The 22,925-nt window shown below is 31.9% G+C and overlaps 1 protein-coding gene across 3 annotated transcripts; it reads left to right on the top strand.

Annotated features, from left to right (window-relative positions):
* The first annotated feature begins 109 nt into the window (after positions 1–109).
* LOC115960033 lies at positions 110–16,309 on the top strand. Of its 3 annotated transcripts, none has more exons than XM_031078731.1 (4): positions 110–406; positions 14,701–14,762; positions 15,602–15,668; positions 15,991–16,309. In XM_031078731.1, the coding sequence occupies exons 2-4, from the start codon at positions 14,712–14,714 to the stop codon at positions 16,203–16,205; spliced, it is 333 nt and encodes a 110-aa protein (XP_030934591.1). In that variant the 5' UTR covers positions 110–406; positions 14,701–14,711; the 3' UTR covers positions 16,206–16,309. The 3 variants fall into 3 exon arrangements, with proteins under 3 accessions (XP_030934591.1, XP_030934590.1, XP_030934589.1); XM_031078730.1 differs by having other exon boundaries at positions 14,663–14,762; XM_031078729.1 differs by lacking the exon at positions 110–406 and having other exon boundaries at positions 14,223–14,762.
* Positions 16,310–22,925: the final 6,616 nt, after the last annotated feature.

Here is a 22,925-nt window from a genome sequence, read left to right as displayed (position 1 = left end):
AAAAAGATAATAATCAACCAGACCCAAAGGCCAAAGTCATAATTTTGATATATAATTTTACAAGTGGTGTCAGTAGAAAGAAATTATTTAAGTAAAGCTGAACATGACAATTATCCAACAAGTGGACTAGGTGAAAAAATGTGGGTTGCGAAGGACATTGAAGATCTTAACCGAACTATATGACTGAGAGAAGCAGCGGAAGGTTACGAAGCCAAGAGAACCCGTGAAGACTATGATGGGGCTGGAAGCTCTAATGACAAACCTCACCCAAAAAGGATTGCAAGACTCCTAGAAATTATGGCCCACGGTAACTCTGACTGTGAGGAGTCAAGTGAGTACAAAGACTGTAGTGAAGACAGAAGAGCTAAGTGAAAGTGGCCTTGAAGGTTAATCAACTTTTTTCCCTGTAAGTCACTGTCTTTCTTCTTAATTCAAGCTCTGTTCGTTGCTACAATATCTTTTTCTTGTGTAAAAATATTCATGGATTGCCCACTATATGTTTGATTAGAGATTTTAATGAGACTCCTAGAAATTTGACTAAGACGAACAAAAGATTGCAACAAAAAGCTTCTTGTTGTTGTTTATAAAGCAGAAGAAATAATCTGCTTGAAAGCAAGTATACATCAAAACTGGAAAGCTTTTGCTGCCAATCGTACTGGTTTATTGTTGTTTGTTTCCATTTAAAGCTATACTTCACTCCCTCAAATTTTCATTAAGCATAGAAACTCTCCACAAAGTGCAACACACACAAACTGAATTAGAAGCAAAATGAGTGGAGAGGAGAGAGAATTAGAGAGAGGGAGAGATATTTGAGAGCAAGGTCTTGCAGAGTTCCCTCTCCTTTGCTGGACAAAATGTCCTCAGTAACACTGCCACATCTTTTCGTTTTTACCAACCCAAGGTGCTATCTCCACAAGTGTTTCTGTCAAGCGAGTGGAGGCATCTCTGAACTCTTGTCCCTATTCCTGACCTAGGCCCATACTTTGGGTGCAAGAATCAAAATCTTAGCTTTGTGGATATAATGTCCATAATTTAGACTCTTCGCTATGCCATTTTCAATCCCCTACCCCTACGCATATTGCGCAGCTGTTGCATAACATGTGGAATGGTTTGCACCACCATTCCACATGTTATGGAAAAGCCTGACCTAACCATTACTAATCCTTTGGTGGGGCTGCTTTTCTGTCTTTTCTTTTCTACAATGTTAGTGTCTCTGAGTTTGATACGTAATATTTTTCTCAATCCTCCTTCTGCTTCTAGTTTCCCAAATCTAAGGATTCTAGTACTTAGATCTGCAGAGTATGCAAACTCTGAATCTCTCCCCACCCTCCTCACTGCCCTCCTTGTCCTCATTTAAAAGTGATATGTATTTTTGTAAATTAGATTTTTCATTCCTTTCTTTATTTTGTTTCCCCCTGGTATATTTTTTTCAGACATTCAGGAGTTTAATAAAATATTTGTAATGTCAATTTTGAATGGAAAGGCTGGTATCAGCCTATCACTTGCATTGCCCCATTGATTTGTAATATTAAAAGTTTAAACTCATTTTATACATAACATTGTTCGTTAATTATGGAAATTATTACCAAATAACTTTTGTGCTTTGGGCCTTGATATTCTTGAAATTTTCCAGACTTATTTCAAATCATAACCAAGGAAAACCATCCATGTTCATTTCATTTGTCTTTTTAGTAATTAGACTCATGCAGGCAAACAAATGCGTAGACAAGGTTGAAAATTGGAGAAGTATCTTTTTGCAAACATTAATATATCATATTGAATGGTAAGTATTACTAAATGGCCTTGGCCATGTCCTGCTTTTATTTTTATAGTTAGGAAATCACCATAAACCTCATTCTTCCATGTGAAGCTTGTGCAGAAGCATTGGTGAGTCCTCAATAATATTTGAATCTTATTTAGAACAGACATATCTTTTTCCTCTGCTTTTTCATAGTTATATTATTCTTTCTTTCTTTCTTTCTTTTGTTTTGTTTTTTTTCCCAGACATTTAGGAGTTTAATAGGTTACATCGTATATGTGTGTCCGATGTCAAGTTTTGATGGAAATGGGTGCTGCCACATGTAAGTGCCCTGTTAATTTGTAATATAGAAAGCTAAAAACTCCTTTTATGCAGGATTGTTCAGTTTAATTATATCGGTTTACGGATAAGCTGATATGGCCTCATACAACTCCCAAACATGGTGAGTGAAACTATATGTTATGCTATGAGGAAGAGGAAAACTCGGATTATTTATTCCTGAAGTGTAGTCTTTCTTGGGCTGTATGGTTTTGGTCAGATTAGACCCTTAGAACTTTGTGCATTTATCCTTGCTCTTTGAAGCAGTTGTTGACTTAGTGAATGGAGGATCTACATTTTCATGCACATTTGGATCAGAGTAACTGTAGGAAAGTACCGAGGTGAGTGTGTCCAGTTGTGGAGGGATAGCTGGTGTTGCTGACAGTTAAGCGACACTGGCAAATACGGTGCAGAATCTGCAGATGGAGTGGTTTTGCCTAAATCAAGTGCTGGCAGGAAAAGTTTGAAGGTGTTGCAGTTCTGCCATATGCAGCTGAGTAGCTGCTAGAAGCCTAGCTGTTTTGCTCTGCGTCATTCATCTCTTATAACATTAAAGAAATTTCCAGTAGAACTTGGCTTGGATAGGGTGATGATTGTTGATCACAAAGTGTTTCAATTCAAACGAATCTAGAAAGGATATTTTCTGCAAGCATATTTTCTGCATCATTCATCTCTTCTGCAAGCATATTTTCTTGTTAACCATAGAAAGGAGTATCCCCTATTGAATTTCTAATTTGCTATGCATGAAAGAAGTGTATGAAACAGCATGCCATTTCTTTTTTTGTTTCCTTTTTTTTTTTTTTTTAAATCTTTTCAGTTTATAATAAGTGTACTAATATTAAGGTTTTAAGTTCCCTAACCCAAAGTAATATTAAAGAGTTGCAACACATCAGCCACTGGTAGAATATAGGACTTCTTAAACTTGGAAATCTGTACAGAACTCACATTATTCCCAAATCATCATTTAACATTTACAATCTATGATGTAACGCATAATTCAAAATTATTTGCAACAATCAAGAACAACCATTTATTTACCCAACTGCCAATGCTACCGAAAGGGTTCACCACTAATGACAAAGACCTGAACTTCAGACAACCAAAGTTCATACTTTTATTAATTTTTACTATTTCTCTAAGTAGGTAGCTAGAGCCCGTTTGAACTTTGAAGCCTCTTTAATGATTGTCTAAGACACCTGTGAACAAAAGCCTAATTTTAAAAATCATGCAGAAGAGCCCTGTTTGACAGCTTATGGGCATATAATAGATGAAGCACGAAGCCTTTCAACCAGGTTGAGACAAGCATCATACTCTCATATTCGGCGTAAGGGAAACAAAGTAGCAGACCAACTTGCAAAACTAGCAAAAAGTTTGTATGAACCACGAGTGTGGATGGAGGACATTGATAATAATGCTCTGCAATATGTAATCCAGGACAGAGGCGTAATGCCTGTTTAATGAAAAGCACTGTTTCGTTTTCTCAAAAAAAAAAAAAAAAAAATTTCACTTGATTGTCCCTTTGCAACTTATATGATGTGATCCATTTCACAGTTGATTTCAATGCTTAATTGTTGATAACGTGGCAACTTCTTTCACAATGGGAAATACTGTTTGGGATGATAGGTTACTAAAATAATAGTTGTTCATGTGCGTTAGGTATTCTTTGTGATTATGAAAGCTCAAAGCAATAACAATTCTGATTTATCTTATTGAAAAATCCAACCGTTTAAGTTGCGAAGATGTAAATTTGAGATATTATTTTAGTTGGTTTATACTTTAAAGTGCCTGCCTTAAGAACTAGTGCACAATCCTCATATACTATCGTCTTCTATTATAAATTCAATAGATATATATACATTTTCTTTTTTTTCCTAGGTAATTGTTTATGCAGGTGTGGGGGCTCGAACCCCTGAGTTAACGGTTTCATGGTAAACCGGGTACCACTTGGGTTACAAGGTCCGGTAATAGATATATATACATATGAAGATTAAAAAAAGTACATATTTAATTTTGACATATTATTGATATTCAGCTAATGATTTATTAATGGATTTTGGTGAGGACTCAAATATAATCTTAATTCATTGCTGAGCCTCAGTTCTCTCTAGCTCTTGGGAAGCTTCCTTGGGTCCATGGTTATGAGAAAAGAGTGAGGCCTTTGGGGTCTTTGAGTTGAAGTGGGCTTGGGTTTTCAGTAATCTTTGATTTTGGTGCTGAGCAAGATTAAGAGAGCCTTTGTCCATTTTTCCTAAAATTTCCCCTTCTCTTTAATTGGTTCTTGCTTCTATGAATTACCCTGAGAACCCAATGCCTTAAGCTTCGTTGAAATACCCATATTATTAGGCCACTCATATTTCAAGCCCAAAGTAAGTGTTAGTGAGACTGAAATCACAGAGCCATTTATCCAGTGATGTTCACTACAATCAAAACTTCCGGGAGTGTCATTACAGTGCCAGGAGTTCTGGTCTTTTGCAAGCAAGAGTATTGGAGGAAATCACTTTGAAGGATTCCAAAGATTCCAGGACAATTACGGTAGGAAGCCAAGCGGCACGCTTGTAGAGGTTATATAGAGTTTGTACCTCAGTGGAACCAATGAAGTCACTTCATGAGAAGGCATGTAACAGATTAAGTTGCTATTACCAGCCTCGATTTTTTGGACACCCCTTCATTAATTGGCATGTTCATTGTTTTAAAGGACAATTACGTTATTTGTAGAGTGATCCTATTATTCATTTTAAAGAAGCATAGTTATTATTTTGAAAGGGTAAAGATTCTTCGGTTGATGTCAAAGCAACTCTAATATAAATAATCTTGATGTCAATTACGAACTTTGCTTGCTCCTAGCCTTCACTATTTTTTTCCCTACAATATTTTTTACTCTCTTCATTTTCAGTTTCTAAATGTCTATAGTTTATTTGCACCCTTTGCCTTTTGTCATAAAATTATTCCTACTTATCATAGAGAGACCAAAAAATAAAAATCATCCTTACTAAGAAACCCCAAAAGAAATTACTCTAAATAAGAAAGAAAAAAGAGTAAAACAGAAACCAAGTGCAAACACAGTTACACATCCTTATCATTGTTATCAATGTCCTGAAGTGCATAATTATTTTGCACTCTGCTTATATTAAATTAATTAGTAGATGTATTAGTCATAAAGTTTCCAAATTCCACTAAGCTTTTAAATAAAAATAACTTTATCGTTTTTCAAAAAGAAATTAGAGCAGGACTTTTAAGAAATTACAAAGAATGTGTAGGAGTAATTGTCATCAAATTTTCACTACAATGCTAATCCAAAAATAATAAAAATATCTTAAAAGCTTGATAAAGCGTAAACAAGACTTTACTAGTTACTTGAAACTTAATATTTCTTCTCTTTCTTTCTTTTTTTATTTCTTTTTTTGAGAGAGTTCCAAAATCTCTTCTTTAATTGTAAGAAATTTCATCAGTTGAGCTAACTAGAACCCACTTTCTTCTCTTTTTCTTAATGGGAGAGTAAAAACTTATATATATAGCTCTAATAAAGTCCGGTTCTTTAATTTATCTTCCTTCAACTTTTTTTTTTTTTTTTTTTACTTCAGTTTTAAATTTTATTTGAATGTACTTATTGTATAAATAGTGGTTCTAAGATTTATTAGGATATATTATGATTTATTCGTTTGAAACTGTGGGTTGGGTGTAGTGGGTCAGTAGATTTTGTGATTTGGAATTAATGGGGTGTTTGAAGATTGGTATGTGATAGGAATCAAAATCTTGTGTTTATTTCCCTTACCTAATCTTGTGTCTCACTCTCTCACATGTTTGAAAATAGTTTTGTGCCATTAGATAATCTTACTGAAAAATGGGTTAATGCAAGGTCAATACAAAAATCAAAAAGAGCACCGAAAGAAAGCCCATAGCTTTTCAACTTTCCACTAAGGCTGGTATTTATCAATAAATAAATAAAAAGTTTTCCACTAGAGCATTTATGCCGTCCACGATACGACGGCGTCTAAATTGAAAAAGCAATATTAACAAACTTTACAGCGGATAACTATGAAGCTAAATTTTTTGTCCCACGATTATTATTATTATTATTATTTTAATTTTAAAGCCTATTGCCCCTAAAAAATTGCTTTTAGAAAACTTAAGTTATTATAGAAAATTTTATGCTAAAAAAAAAAAGTTATTTTAGAAAATTTAACATAACTTTAGAATATGTTTCAAAATATAATTGTAACATTTCATCAAAAAAAATATATATATAATTGTAACTTTAATATATACATACAAAACGTACATTATAAAGAATTTAGAAAGAAATAGAAATCCATAGAATTTTAAGATTATAGTTTGCTGTTTAGAGAGAAATTCCTTATTATATATGTTGATGACAACATACGATGTGGCTGTCATTTTAGTCTCTCATAATTATCTTCCATTTTTTTTTTTTTTTTTGAGAAAGTAATCGTAGACATCAAAATTTCATGATATATTCACAACCGTCTGATTGTTCATAATAAAATATTTCCAATTAATGATGTGGATGATCAACAAATGAAATCAAGTTACGTGGAAACATCAAATGAAGAAAGCCATATGGCAGCATCAGAAGAAAAGACCTATATGGAAAGTTCTTATTAAATGAAATACCAAATTAAATTCATAATTCAACTCTCAATAAATGCTGAGAGAAAATTCCAAATTAAATACTATTGAGGTGCCTATAAATAGAGATTTCTCATATGAGAAAATGAAGAACACTTAGAGAGAAAACACTACTGACACTCCGCCAAAATAGAGAGTCATCTCTAAAGTTCACAAGAATTTCATTGTTAATCAAGGCCCATTCATATTTCTTCAAATCAAAGTGAGGATTCTCCTTTAATCTAGTTCGAGATCAAGCCAACGGCCCTCGCATCAAATCAAGCACATTCAACTTGGAGACATCAAAGCACGATTCAAGATCAAGCTTCATAGCCCCTTCGAATCGTAACGTTTCTTGGAGGTTAAATCAAAGGAATTTATTGTACTCTTTCATTGTAAAGATTCATACAGAGGATTGTATTCACATATATACAAATCAATACAATTGATAATTTGTTACACTATTTCATGATCATGTGATTCTTCTTTTACTAAAAGGGTCCGGTTAATGTGTGCCCTAAGGGCACACATTAAGTTTTCTGTTTTTGGAAATATTTTCTTGAGAATTAAAAAAGTTGTCATTACTTTTTCAATTCTCGAAAAAATGTTTCCAAAAATAGAAAGTTTAATGTGTGCCCTTAGGACACACATTAGTAAAATCCTTACTAAAATTGTGTGTATAGTAATTATCTTCCATTTTGTTTAACATAGTTGAATAAGTTTCTCACTTTCACATCTACTTACTTTGTTTTAACAAATGATTTGTTGACTCTCTCTTTGATTTCAATACAGCAATACCCAATGCCCATTCTTAAATTTATTAGTAGAATAGTCCTAGTTGTTTATGATTCTGCTTTCTTAAAACACGAAAAGCCCACTTCTTGTTTTTGAATTTAATGGCTCTTTACGTTGGAAAATTATTAAATACTCTGAGAATATCATAAATACATACTCCCTCCTCTCACATGAATTGTGAGTCCCACCATAAATTTAAATAGTAGGACTCATAGTTATATGAGAGGAGGGGAGTACGCATTTATAGTACTCCGAGAGTACTCAATAATTACCCATTTACGTTAAACAACACCGTTTTATAATTTAATGGCACGACAAAATCGAGATCATTTTACCATTAAAGAAGAGCTATATATGTAATTGAAAAATATATTAAAATCATGTTGTGTCATTTAAAAAAATTAATTAATTTTTTACTTTTTTAGCTTCTCTAAATAATACTTATTTTCCTTCTATTTGGTACCGCTAGTTAACCTGGAAAAAAGTAATTATTAGCTTCTCACATGAATTGTGAGTCCCACCATAAATTTAAATAGTGGGACTCATAGTTATATGAAAGGGGGGGAGTACGCATTTATAGTACTCCGAGAGTACTCAATAATTACCCATTTATGTTAAACAACACCGTTTTATAATTTAATGGCACGACAAAATCGAGATCATTTTACCATTAAAGAAGAGCTATATATGTAATTGAAAAATATATTAAAATCATGTTGTGTCATTTAAAAAAATTAATTAATTTTTTACTTTTTTAGCTTCTCTAAATAATACTTATTTTCCTTCTATTTGGTACCGCTAGTTAACCTGGAAAAAAGTAATTATTATATATAAATTTTAAAAATATTATGATTTTTTTTTTATCCTTAAAATATATTTGGACCACCCTAAATTTTTTGAGGCCCAACATAATTAAACAATAATTACTTGAATTAGAAAAAAAAAAAAAAAAAAAGATCTCTAAATTTATTACTAGCAATTAATATACAATTTTTTTGTTAAGAGTTTCAAGTTTCAACCTATGACGTCCGCTCCTAATGATAACTCTTTTATCGTCAGACAAATACATCAATTGATTTTTTATGTAGGCGGAGATTGAACCCCAAATCTCTTATTCAACCATTAGAGACTTTACTAACTGAGTTAACTAGAATTCACTAAAAATAAGTTAAATAAAAAAATTTAGTTCCTAAATCTCATGGGTAAACATTGCTTTGCACATAAAGCAAATAGAAAATAACTTCATCATGTGTCATACATAGTGAAAGGTCTCACCTTTATACCAAAGGATAAAGGTCAAGATAATGGCAACATCACTCACAAAGATCCAAAATCGACAAACAACACAGGTATATACATACTCTGCAGAGAATTAATTAATTAGTGGGTGCATTATTGGTCGCAAACTTTATAAATTCCACTAAAGCATTTATGAGTGACTCATCATGATGGCATGCTGATTCTTAATAGATGGAAAGAAAGTAATATAAATAAAATTTTATAGTTGGTCAAAAAGTAATATAAACGGAGGACTTTATAGCTAGCCACAATGAAGTTACTCTTTTCTTTCTTTTCAACCACGCAGAATGTAATAGTATTTGGCCTCCCAGCTGGAAGGAGAGAGTTTCGTTGACTGACTGGGCTTTCTTAGCTCAAAATGATGTTTCCTATCACTCTATCTACGTCCCAAGAGTTGTAATTAGTAATGTCAGTAGCCTAGCTAAGCTGGCAATTACTATGCCAATTCACTGCTGTATGGTCAATCAAAACTTTTTGTAGCTATATCTTTCTGAATGGTATCAAAAAAAAAAAAATCCACGCAGAATGGGTAGAGTCAAATTTCCACTCACGTACTAAAATAAAAAGTTTCCTCTAAAGCAAGTAAAAAAATTTTAATAAAAGCAAAATAAAATGTAATCAAAACTTTATACTGGTTACCACAAACTTACACTTTCTTCTCTTCTATTTTTTTAATGAGGGATTAAATTATTTGTATATTGCACTAATTAAGTTTATCATATATGTGGGTTTTAGCTAGTTTAATTGGTAAAATCTCTAATAGTTAAATAAGAGATCTGAGGTTTAATCCCCACTTACACCAAAAAATGATTGGTGTTTTGATCTAATGATATATAACTATCATCAAAAGCGGACACCATATATTAAAACTCTCTCTCAAAAAAAAAAAAAAAAAAAAGTTCCACCCATATGATATGACACATTTAAAGAAGAAAACCAAAAAGACAAAGTCAAGAGTAAATGCATTTAAGAATAACTAGTCGGGGGTATTAATTAAGGATAAAAGAAAAGTAACTTTAGAACTGTATCCAGAAGCATTGTTTTAAGAGGCTCTAGAGCTTTATAACCAATTGTACACATTTATGCCTTTTATTTCCCTCCTTGAAATAAAAATCTCCACAACAAAATGTTTTCCCTCTTCTCTAATTTATCTTCCTTCTAATTGTTTTACTTCAGTTTTAAATTTTATTTGAATGTACTTCTTGTATAAAATTGTGGTTCTAAGATTTATTAGGATATACTACGATTTATTCTTTTGAAACTATGTGTTGGGTTTAGTGGGCCGGTGGATTTTGTGATTTGGGTCAATGCAAAGCAAAGCATTAAAACCGAAGAGGGTAGAATTTTCCACCGAAAGCACCGGCATTTAATATCTATTGATGATCAAGCTTTTCAACTTTCCACAAAGTACTGGCTTTTCCATGTAGCATAAGTGAAAATGACTTGGAAGGAATCATGAGGACTTTTCTTTTCAGATCAATTCGCTAAAGGACAAGAAGGGGACATCAATCAGTTACCTCTTCTTTAGCGGAAGATGCTGAGAAATTATAATAGGGAGGAAAAGTTGTTTGGTAATGGCAGATAAAGTGGCTTTGTAGAGGTCACGAAGTGAATGGATTGCTTTTGTTTTATTAAAGTAACTAATCAAGATTAATACTGCAAGGGAATCTTTATCCAACTATCTGAACAATATTACATGGTATAGTTGAAATAACATTGGATTATTTATTTATTTATTTATATTTAAATTAAAAATAAAATAAAATCTGCAATAGATATGCTCTTTCTTTCTTTTTTTTAGGATAAAGTTTCAAGCAATTTCAACTTATAGTATCCGCTTCTGATGATTATATCTTTTATCATTAGAAGAAGACACTAATCGGTTTTTGGTATAGGCAAAAATTAAACCTTAGATATCTTATTCAACCATTAAAAACTCCGAACTTTGTATTGGCCTAATTTAGTTGTGGTTAACCAATTATGGGTCTGTAGGGTTCCAACTACAACGGAACCAAGGGAGTCCAGCGGGTTTCTGTTACATCAAATTAAAATCTAATGTTCACAAGTTATAAAAAAAGGGTAAATAAATAAATATAGAAGAAAAAATTATAATTCAAGAGGAAAAAGATATAAAACCGATCATCTACCTTTCAAAGTGTTATGAGTTTAACTTTAAATTATTTATGTTTTGATTTTTTTTTTTTCATAAAAATGTATAACTAATAAAATTTGGAACTAATTATATAAACTAAAAATATGATATTCTTTTCTTTAAAAGTTTAGACGCACAAATGGATACTATATGGTTTAAAATTGTGATAATTTAATTATTTTATGAGTCTAACAAAAATGGATATAAACTGTATTGATGATCATGGAATTATTAAAAATCATTATTGAGAATTATAAGAGGAATTTTGACTAAGAAAATACGATACAACTTACTCTTTTATATACTATCTAATAGATATACTATATTTTTATGAGTTTGCTAACATAAAAAATACTGCTTCATATTCTCATGAGTGGTATTTTATTATATAAATTGGCCTTAAATATTATATATAAAAATTATAATGCATGTGTTGTGCTTGTTCGCGTAAGCTCGTATAAATTTACATATGTTTGTGTGTATATAAAAATGAATGTATGTGGGTTTCTCAACTAGTAAAGTCTCCGATGGTTGAATAAGAGATTTAGGGTTCAATTCCCGCCTACACCAAAATCCGATTGATGTCTTGATCTAATGATAAAGAGCTATCATTAAGAGCGGACGATAGCTCTTGATACATGTATGATAGTTATAAATTTCTCCCTAGTGAACTTAAATCGTAGCTATGTTACTTTGTTCTAGGGGTCTCATATATGGATAGAAAATGAAATAGTTTGATGAGACAAATTTCTTATATCCAAAAAAACAAAAAAAAAAAAAATCAAATTATGTTGACCATTCCTTATAATAGCCTCTATATTATATTATAGAAAAGCAAAATAAAATGGAATTTTTTCCTAGTCACACACTCTAGTGATGACACTACACAGGGGTATGTTTTGATGGTAGGAATCCTTGTCCCAACACCTAGAGATGATTGGTTTGAGCGATAGCACCAGTAAGACCCGTGTAGTATACGTGGTATTACCAATTGCCATCGCGTGGTGTGGGGTCGATGAGCTCACACTAGAGACCCCCTTTTTTTTCATTCAGCAAAAAAAAAAAAAAAAAAAAACACTCACATTATGACAATATGTCTTCTATTTTCTCTATTTGTAAACTGGTCAAGTGATGTAATCTCTCACGAGATTAGAATCCACACATGCACATGTCTCACATGTTTGAGAATAGATGCCCCATCATATAATCTTTCCGAAAAATGGGTCATGGAGGTGAACACAAAAATCAAAAAGAGCACGAAAGTGCATAGAGTTTACCTCGCTCCATTGGATAATCTTCCCTGGAACTAGAAGTGGGCCAAAGTAGAACACTACAATCAAGGAGAGTAGAGTTTTCTCCCAATACTACTGCCTGTATTGATGATCAAATTCTACTAAAGCATTTTTGCAGTCCACACTATGATTTTTACTTCTAAATGGAAAAAAATCAATATCAACATACTTTTAGCAGATAACCATGAAGCTACACCTATTGTCCCACTTCCCATTTTTTTTTTTTTTTTTTTTAAAAAGCCGATGACCCCTAAAAAATTACTATTATAAAGTTTAATATAACCTTAGTATACAACAGATAATAGAACCAGTTGTTTTAATTGCAGGACTTCAGTGTATTGTTCGTGCAATTTACCTTCCTTTGTCTCACAAATTTTTTTCTTAACTTTTTTTAATTAATGGTTGAGATTAAAAAGTTTCTTTTTTGCAACTATCAATCTCAACCATTTTTAGTAATTGCATTAGTGATCTCAATCCATGCTGGCCACCAGGAAGTTAATTCCAATCGTGAAGCTTCCTACAACTTTTCTCAACTCTTCAACTTAATACTAATAGTTTTCCTCTTCGATTATTGTCTCTCTTTTTTTTTATCTTTTTCATTGCCTTGCAGTATCTTCATCATACATTGTCCTAGTGAAAGGTATGAACTTTGTACAAAAGGGAAAAGATTAATGGCAACATCACTCACAAAGATCAAAAAATGACAAACAATGTAGTTATATACACTAGCTTTTAACTCGCACTATGTGCGGGAACCTTTTTATTTACATTTGTTAGAAATAATTTTTTTTTAATAATATATAAATACACTTTCACCACGTATTAAACACCCAACACATATCTTCATTTACAAATCTAATTACAAACACCGTAGGCAGATATCAAAAACTAATTTAACCCAATTATTTAAAAGAAAACCAAATCTAATACAAATACCCAATACAGAATTTATTTTAAACCCAATACCATAATTAAAACCAAATCTAATTCAAATATCTAAATCTAAAACAATCCGACCAAGTCCACTTGAAGATGTTGATTCAACATCAGCTAATTTTTTCAACATCAGCTAAGGTAGATGAATAAATATCCTCCTTTTGAGACAAAGTGAGAGACAGAGAAATGAAGAATTTGAATGATGTGAGATTTGTTCCTGCTACCTTCCAATCGGCCAAATTTTTTTCCCCTTCTTATTTTTTGCCTATCATGTCCCTTTCATGAGGAATGAATATAGACCTTTGTAGATTTCGTTCAACCCCAACATTTATATACTGGACAAAGTAAATGTATCTTAGAACCTTGATAAGAAACTAAAAAAAAAAAAATCATAAATGCATATAGACCACAAAGTTTGATAAGAAACTATGTTTTGTTTAAGCTACCTTAGAACACAAATTTTCTCAACCTCATTAATTTAAGACACATATTCTCTATATACTATCCATTCAATAGATGGTTAATTCAATTTCACAACTCCTAATAAACCATACTAACTAAAAAAGAAAAAAGAAAAATCCTATTGAAGTCTAAACATATATGCATTTTTTTAACACATGACATACATACCAACCAAAAAACTACACAAAACATATTGTTTATAAACCAAATTATTAGCTGTATGTTAAAGGACAAAGAAAATGCTAATTTTGAGATTTTGATGAGATATTATATATGAGCACATTAGTTTCTATTCAAAGGCATGTTCAATTACAAAAATGATTTCTTAATTCTTTACTATAAGTGGCTAAAGTAAGATTCTACCCAAATTAAGCACAAATATTGAAGAAAGAATTTTGTGCTTGATCTGAGCTCCAAATCACAGTGGTTTCCAAATTAAATCAAGCCCCAAAGAAAGTAATGGAGAAACAGAGATAAAACAAATATAGATTCAAAAAGCAAAAAAACACTGGAAAGATGTCCATGTTCATCAGTTTGAGTAGTAATCCTATTGCCAAATATTTACCCTTTTTTATCCTTTATTCTCTATTGTCTCTTTCTGCATCATTATTGGCAGTATGTTTTGAGGAAGAATAAATTCTTTCAAACAATTGTGTGAACCTTTCACTTTGAGAGAGATAAAATACAATAGAAAAGTGACATATATTTTTGAAATGCTTGTGCAAAGGCACTGGTCAGGTCTTAATAATATTTGAATCTCATTTAAAAGTGACATATATTTTTGTAAATTAGATTTTTCGTTCCTTTCTTTATTTTGTTTCCCCCTGGTATATTTTTTTTCAGGCATTCAGGAGTTTAATAAAATATTTGTAATGTCAATTTTGAATGGAAAGGCTGGTATCAGCCTATCACTTCCATTGCCCCTAAGTTTTTTATGAACAATAGCTTGGATAACAGGCGGCAAACTCTGAATCTTGTACTCTTTTCTTAATGTGCTGCTTTGGTTTCATTGTGCGAAAAAAGAATGGCAAGACAAAGCTTTTTGTTGGTGTTTTAAACAGAAGTAGAAATCATGTGCTGGAAAGCAAGTAAACATCGACACTGGAAGCTCTCACTGCCAAAGGTATATTGATTTATTGTTCTATCCCATGTTTTTTTCTTACATTCAGAATTAGGCTTCTGGGTTGTCCTTATTTAGAAGTCCATAAACACAAGCTCATTAGTAAAGTCATGAGAGATAGACAGGTAGTTCAAAATGAATAAACTTGAATTCTAATTTGTATATATTTCCTTCTTGTCCTTTCCATATATTATGGTTTGCTTTATGTTAAAGTATGCAAAGGGGTTTTACTTATTTGGAACTTTTAAAAGGCTTTTTTCTTTTCTCTTTTTTTTTTGTTTGATCTGTCCAACAAAATAAGAATATCTCATACAGCTATTCTAAAAAGCTAAAATCATATACTTCCATTTTATCAGTCACCAAAAACAAAAAATTGTTGTGAATGGCTACATATTACTTGATTGTTAGACTTGATTTGTCATATCAGTGATTTACCATGAGAGAAGTATCATTTTGCAAACATTAATATATCATATTGAATGGTAAGTATTACTAAATGGCCTTGGCCATGTCCTGCTTTTATTTTTAAAGTTAGGAAATCACCATAAACCTCATTCTTCCATGTGATGCTTGTGCAGAAGCATTGGTGAGTCCTCAATAATATTTGAATCTTATTTAGAACGGACATAGCTTTTTCTGCTGCTTTTTCATAGTTATATTATTCTTTCTTTATTTCTTTCTTTTTTTCTTTTGTTTTGTTTTTTTTTCCCAAACATTTAGGAGTTTAATAGGTTACATCGTATGTGTGTGTCTGATGTCAAGTTTTGATGGAAATGGGTGCTGCCACATGTAAGTGCCCTGTTAAATTGTAATATAGATTGCTAAAAACTCCTTTTATGCAGGATTGTTCAGTTTTATTATATCGGTTTACTGATAAGCTGATATGGCCTCATACAACTCCTAAACATGGTGAGTGAAACTATATCTTATGCTATGAGGAAGAGGAAAACTTGGATCATTTATTCCTGAAGTGTAGTCTTTCTTGGGCTGTATGGTTTTGGTCAGATTAGACCCTTAGAACTTTGTGCATTTATCCTTGCTCTTTGAAGCAGTTGTTGACTTAGTGAATGGAGGATCTACATTTTCAATAGCAGGAATATGTGATGTTCTCTAGATGGTCGTATCATAAATCTGTTGGCCTTGTGGTACAACCTCAACAAAGTGATGTTTGAGGGTGCAAAACAGGCTGGCTTATGAATTGTTAATGCTCAGTAAAGCTTTTTTTTTCCAGGTATGCACAAGCCTATCATGCACATTTGGATTAGAGTAACTGTAGGAGAGTACCGAGGCAAGTGTGTCCAGTTGTGGAGGGATAGCTGGTGTTGCCGACAGTTAAGCAACACTGGCAAAGACGGTGCAGATGGAGTGGTTTTGCCTAAATCATGTTCTGGCAGGAAGATTTTGAAGGTGTTGCAGTTCTGCCATATGCAGCTGAGTAGCTGCTAGAAGCCTAGCTGTTTGTTTGCATCATTCATCTCTTATAACATTAAAGAAATTTTCACTTGATTGTCCCTTTGCAAATTATATGATGTGATCCATTTCACAGTTGATTTCAATGCTTAATTGTTGATAACGTGGCAACTTCTTTCATAATGGGAAATACTGTTTGGGATGATAGGTTACTAAAATAATAGTTGTATATGTGCATTAGGTATTCTTTGTGATTATGAAAGCTCAAAGCAATAACAATTTTGATTTATCTTATTGAAAAATCCAACCGTATAAGTTGCGAAGATGTAAATTTGAGATATTTAGATTTTAGTTGGTTTATACTTTAAAGTGTCTGCCTTAAGAACTAGTGCGCAGTCTTCATAAACTATCGTCTTCTATTATAAATTCAACAGATATATATACATATGAAGATTAAAAAAAAAAATACACATTTAATTTTGACATATTATTGATATTCAGCTAATCATTTTGTTAATGGATTTTGGTGAGGACTCAAATATAATCTTTATTCATTGCTGAGCCTCAGTTCTTTCTAGCTCTTGAGAAGCTTCCTTGGGTCCATGGTTATGAGAAAAAAGTGAGGCCTTTGGGGTCTTTGAGTTGAAGTGAGCTTGGGTTTTCAGTAATATTTGATTTTGGTGCTGAGCAAGATTAAGAGAGCCTTGCCCATTTTTGCTCTTTCAATGAAACACAGAGAGCTTTCCCTTTCTCTTTAATTGGTTATTGCTTCTTTGAATTACCCAGAGAACCCATGCCTTATGCTTCATTGAAACACCCATATTATTAGGCCACTCATATTTCAAGCCCAAAGTAAGTGTTAGTGAGACTGAAATCACAGAGCCATTTATCCAGTGACGTTCACTACAGTCAAAACTTCCGGGAGTGTCATTAGAGTGCCAGGGGTTCAGGTCTTTTGCAAGCAAGGAGTATTAGAGGAAATCACTATTGAAGGATTCCAAAGATTCTAGGACAATTACGGTAGGAAGGCAAGTGGCGCCCTTGTAGAGGTTATATAGAGTTTGTACCTCAATGGTGTCCCCTTAGTGGAACCAATGAAGTCACTTCATGATAACGCATGTAACAGATTAAGTTGCTATTACCAACCTCAATTTTTTGGACACCCTTTCATTAATTGGCATGTTCATTTTTTTAAAGAACAATTACGTTATTTGCAAAGTGATCTCATTATTCATTTTAAAAAAGCATAGTCATTAGTTTGAAAGGGTAAAGATTCTATGGTTGATGTCAAAGCAGCTCTAATATAAATAATCTTGATGTCAATTACGAACTTTTGCTTGCTCCTAGCCTTCACTTTTTTGTTTTTTTTCCCCTACATTATTTTTTACTCTCTTCATTTTCAGTTTCTAAATGTCTAAGTCACCCTATCTGTGTACTTCCATAGTTTATTTGCATCCTTTGCCTTTTGTCATAAAATTATTCCTACTTATCATAGAGAGACCAAAAAATAAAAATCAGCCTTACTAAGAAACCCCAAAAGAAATTACTCTAAATAAGAAAGAAAAAAAAGAGTAAAATAGAAACCAAGTGCAAACACAGTTACAAATCCTTATCATTGTTATCAATGACCTGAAGTGCATAATTATTTTGCACTCTGCTTATGTTAAATTAGTTAGTGGATGTATTAGTCATAAAGTTTCTAGATTCCACTAAGCATTTAAATAAAAATAACTTTATAGTTTTTCAAAAAGAAATTAGAGCAGGACTTCTAAGAAATTACAAGAATGTGTAGGAGTAATTGTCATCAAATTTCCACTACAGTGTTAATCCAAAAATAATAAAAATATGATAAAAGCAAGATAAAGCGTAAACAAGACTTTACTAGTTACCTGAAACTTAATCTTTCTTCTCTTTTATTTATTTATTTTTTTTTTTTTAGAGTGTTCCAAAATCTCTTATTCAACCATTAAAAACTTTACTAGTTGAGTTGACTAGAACCCACTTTCTTCTCTTTTTCTTAATGGGAGAGTAAAAATTTATATATAGTTCTAATAAAGTCCACTTCTCTAATTTATCTTCCTTCAACTTTTTTTAATTCAGTTTTAAATTTTATTTGACTGTACTTATTGTATAAATAGTGGTTCTAAGATTTATTTGGATATATTATGATGTATTCCTTTGAAACTATGGGTTGGGTCTAGTGGGTCAGTAGATTTTGTGATTTGGACTTGATGGGGGTTTGAGGATTGGTATGTGTTAGGAATCAAAATCTTGTGTTTATTTCCCTTACCTAATCTTGTGTCTCATTCTCTCACAAGTTTGAAAATAGTTTTGTCCCAATAGATAATCTTACCGAAAAAATGGGTCAATGCAAGGTCAACACAAAAATCCAAAAGAGCACCGAAAGCCCATACAATTTTCCTCGCTCCATAAGATTATTTTCCACTAAGCTTTTCAACTTTCCACTAAGCCTAGTATTTATAAATAAATAAATAAAAAGTTTTCCACTATAGCATTTATGCCGTCCACGATATGACGACGTCTAAATTGAAGAAAGCAATATTAACAAACTTTACAGCGGATAACTGTGAAGCTAAATTTTTGGTCCCACGATTTCTTTTTTGTTTAATTTTAAAGCCTATTGCGCCTAAAAACTTGCTATTAGAAAACCTTTTTTTTTTTTTTTTGGTGAGAAACTGCTATTAGAAAACTTAAGTTATTATAGAAAATTTTATGCTACAAAAAAAATATATATATTATTATAGAAAATTTAACATAACTTTAGAATATGTTTCAAAATATAATTGTAACTTTAATATATACATATAAAAAATACATTAAAAAGAATTTAGAAAGAAATAGAAATCCATAGAATTTTAAGATTTCAGTTTGCTGTTTAGAGAGAAATTCCTTATTATGTATGTTGATGACAACATATGGTGAGGCTGTCATTTTAGTCTCTCATAATTATCATCCTTTTTTTTTTTTTTTGAGAAAGTAATTATCTTCCATTTTGTTTAACATAGGCAAATAAGTTTCTCACTTTCACATCTACTTACTTTGTTTTAACAAAATGATTTGTTGACTCTCTCTTTGATTTCAATACAGCAATACCCAATGCCTATTCTTAAATTTGTTGGTAGAATGGTCCTAGTTGTTTATGATTCTGCTTTCTTAAAACACAGAAAGCCCACTTCCTGTTTTTGAATTTAATGGCTCTTTACGTTGGAAAATTATTGAATACTCTGATAGTACCATAATGCGTACTCCCCCCCCCCCCCCCCTCACATAATTGTGGGTCCCACAACCCCTTTACGTTAAACAGCGTCGTTTTATAATTTAATGGTACGACAGAGTCGACATCGTTTTGCCATTAAAGAAGAGCTATACATATAATTGAAAAATATATTAAAATCATATTGTGTCATTTGAAAAAATCCATTTATTTTTTACTTTTTCAGCTTCTCTTAATAATACTTATTCTCCTTCTTTTTGGTACCGCTAGTTAACCTCGAAAAAAGTAATTATTATATATAAATTTTAAAAATATTATGATTTTTTTATCCTTAAATTATATTTGGACCACCCTAAATTTTTTTAGGCCCAACAAAATTAAATAATAATTAATTGAATTAAAAAAAAAAAAGATGTCTAAATTTATTACTAGCAATTAATAAACAATTTTTTTTTTTAAGAGAGTTTCAGCCTATGGTGTCCGCTCTTGATAATAACTATTTTATCGTCAGACTAAGACACCAGTCTGTTTTTTATGTAGGCGAGAATTGAACCCCAGGTTTCTTATTCAACCATTAGAGATTTTACAAATTGAGTTAACTAGAACCTACTAAAAATAAGTTAAATAAAAAATTTTTGTTCCCAAATCTCACAGGTAAACATTGCTTTGCACATAAAGCAAATAGAAAATAACTTCATCATAGTGAAAGGTCTCACCTTTGTACCAAAGGGCAAGATTAATGGGAACATCACTCACAAAGATCCAAAATCGACAAACAACACAGCTATATACATACTCTGTAGAGAATTAATTAATTAGAGGGTGCATATTGGTCATAAAGTTAATAGATTCCACTAATGCATTTCTGAGTGACTCATCACAATGGCATCCTGATTCTAAATAGATAGAAAGAAAGTAATATGAATAGAGCTTTATAGGTGGTCAAAAGCAATATAAACAGAGGACTTTACAGCTAGCTAATAGGAAGTTATTCTTTTCCTTCTTTTCGACCACGCAGAATGTGTAGAGTCAAATTTCCACTCACGTACTAAAATAATAAGTTTCCTCTAAAGCAAGTAAAAAGGTTCTAATAAAAGCAAAATAATGTGTAATCAAAACTTTATACTAGTTACCACAAACTTACGTTTTCTTCTCTTCTATTTTTTTAATGTGGGAGTAAATTATTTGCATATTGCATTAATTGAGTTCATCCCATATGATATGACACGTTTAAGAATAACTAGTCGGGGGTATTAATTAAGGATAAAAGAAAAGTAACTTTAGAACTGTATCCAGAAGCATTGTTTTAAGAGGTTCTAGAGCTTTATAACCAATTGTACACATTTATCTTTTATTTCCCTCCTTGAAATAAAATCTCCACAACAAAATGTTTTCCCTCCTCTCATTTATCTTCCTTCTAATTGTTTACTTCAGTTTCAAATTTTATTTTAACGTACTTTTTGTATAAAATTGTGGTTCTAACATTTATTAGGATATACAACGATTTATTCCTTTGAAACTACACATCCCACCAGAAGATTTTGATTCATTAGAAAATACCCATTAGATAGTCTTTCTGGTCAATGCAAGGTCAACACAAAAATCAAAAAAGAGAACCGAAAGCCCATAGAATTTACCTCGCTTCTTTAGATAATAGTTTTCCCTGGAAGTGGAAGTGAACCAAAATAAAGCATTAAATAAATAAAAAGTTTTCCACTGGAGCATCTATGCCGACCATGAGGCAAAACCTATTGTCCCACTAATTTTTTTATTTTTTACGCCTATTGCCCCTAAAAACTTGCTATTACAAAACTTAAGTTATTATAGAATATTTAACATAACTTTAGAATATGTTTCAAAAAATAAATATAACTTCATTATATACATACAACTCATACATTAAAAAGAATTTAGAACATATGTCAAAAAAAGAATTTAGAACAATATAGAAATCCGTAGAATTTTTAGATTAAATTTGCTATTTAGAGAGAAATTCCTTATTTTATAGGTTGATGATGACAGATAGTCAAGCTGTCATTTTAGTCTCTTATAATTATCTTCCATTTCGTTTAACATTGTTGAATAATTTTTTGTCATTGTTTTCTCAGTATCACACGCACCTACTTTGTTTAAACAATTGATTTGTTGACTATATCTCTTTGGTTCCAATACCCAATGTCTATTCATAAATTTATTAGTATAATAGTACATTAGTACTAGTTTTTGTTTATCATTCTGCTTTCTTTAAAACATGAAAAGCCCACCGAGTGCAAAAACAGTACTACTCGTTGTTTATCATTCTTTATCATTCATAATATCCAATTTTGTTGCCTATTGTTTGTTGTTCATAAACTTTCAAAGTGCAAAAACAGTATGTGCATGCCACTGCAAACATTATAATTTCTATTAATTAATTATTAGTTCATGCAGTGCCCACCGTATGTTTGATTAGAATTGCCAAAGAGACTACAAAGTACAAACAATTTGACTTGAAAGAACACAGAATGACAAGAAAATACTTTTCGAGATGGCCACTTGTACACCTACTCTATTTAAAAATGATGTGGTGTGTTTATAGAGGATGTGAATTCTTGAACGTATTATTTTCTCGTTCATCCCAATCCATTTTCTTTTAACACACAATTACATAAGATAAGCTAATTAAATCCAGCTTTTTTTTTTTTTTTTTTTTTTCCTTTTGTTTTGTTTTTTACTTATGTATTTGAGGACTTCGAGTCTGCCTTTTGATTGGAAGATGCCTAGAATAAGAGGATGTAAATGCTCAACCCTTTAAACAACCAAGCAACACATGGCGAAGGGTTTATCATTAGAGCTACATTATAGTTAAAAAATAATTTTCAGTCGCTTATCTTGCCAGGACAGTTCCTGGAAGGAAAGGGCCATTTAACAAAACAAGTGTTGTTGACAGAAAACAGAGGATTTTCGCGAGATAAATCAAACTATTTGTTGATACCCATTTTGAAGAGACATTCTCTACAAGCTCGATTTGGCCGAATCTGACTTCCTTATGTGACCAATTCATGTATTATAATTTAATTTATTCTTTTAAGCAAGACCCAAACCCATGTAATATAAGGACAATTTGAGGGAGTGTGGCTTGGAGGGTATGAGTTGACTCTTTTTGGACATTTTGCATGAGCTTGAGCCATGCGTGTTGCAAAGTGAGTTGGGGATACTTGTAGCACCTAAAACTCATGGAAAGAGTTTGATACCCAAAAATTTCACTCAAATAGTGGTTTCTAGCTCTTGCTATGTGGCTGAAACCTTCAGCGAACCTTTTTTAGCCCCTAAGAGCAAGTTGTCTTCTCAGGCTAACTTTGGTTGCATATATAGGGCAGCTTACCAGAAGGTTGAATTGGTTGGGGAAGAGCATCGAATCTCATTTAGTCAAGCCTTTCCTCTTTTGATGTAAAAAGCAAGCCAACCCTTTGCCTAAACAAAAACAAACTGAACAGAAACATCAAATTAGCACCAAAGAGGTCCACGTCCTCATCCATTAT

This window comes from Quercus lobata, chromosome 9 (genome assembly GCF_001633185.2).
Source record: "Quercus lobata isolate SW786 chromosome 9, ValleyOak3.0 Primary Assembly, whole genome shotgun sequence".
NCBI lineage: Eukaryota > Viridiplantae > Streptophyta > Magnoliopsida > Fagales > Fagaceae > Quercus > Quercus lobata.
The sequence above is the reverse complement of the archived record's forward strand: the minus strand, read 5'-3'. Positions and strand labels throughout refer to the sequence as shown.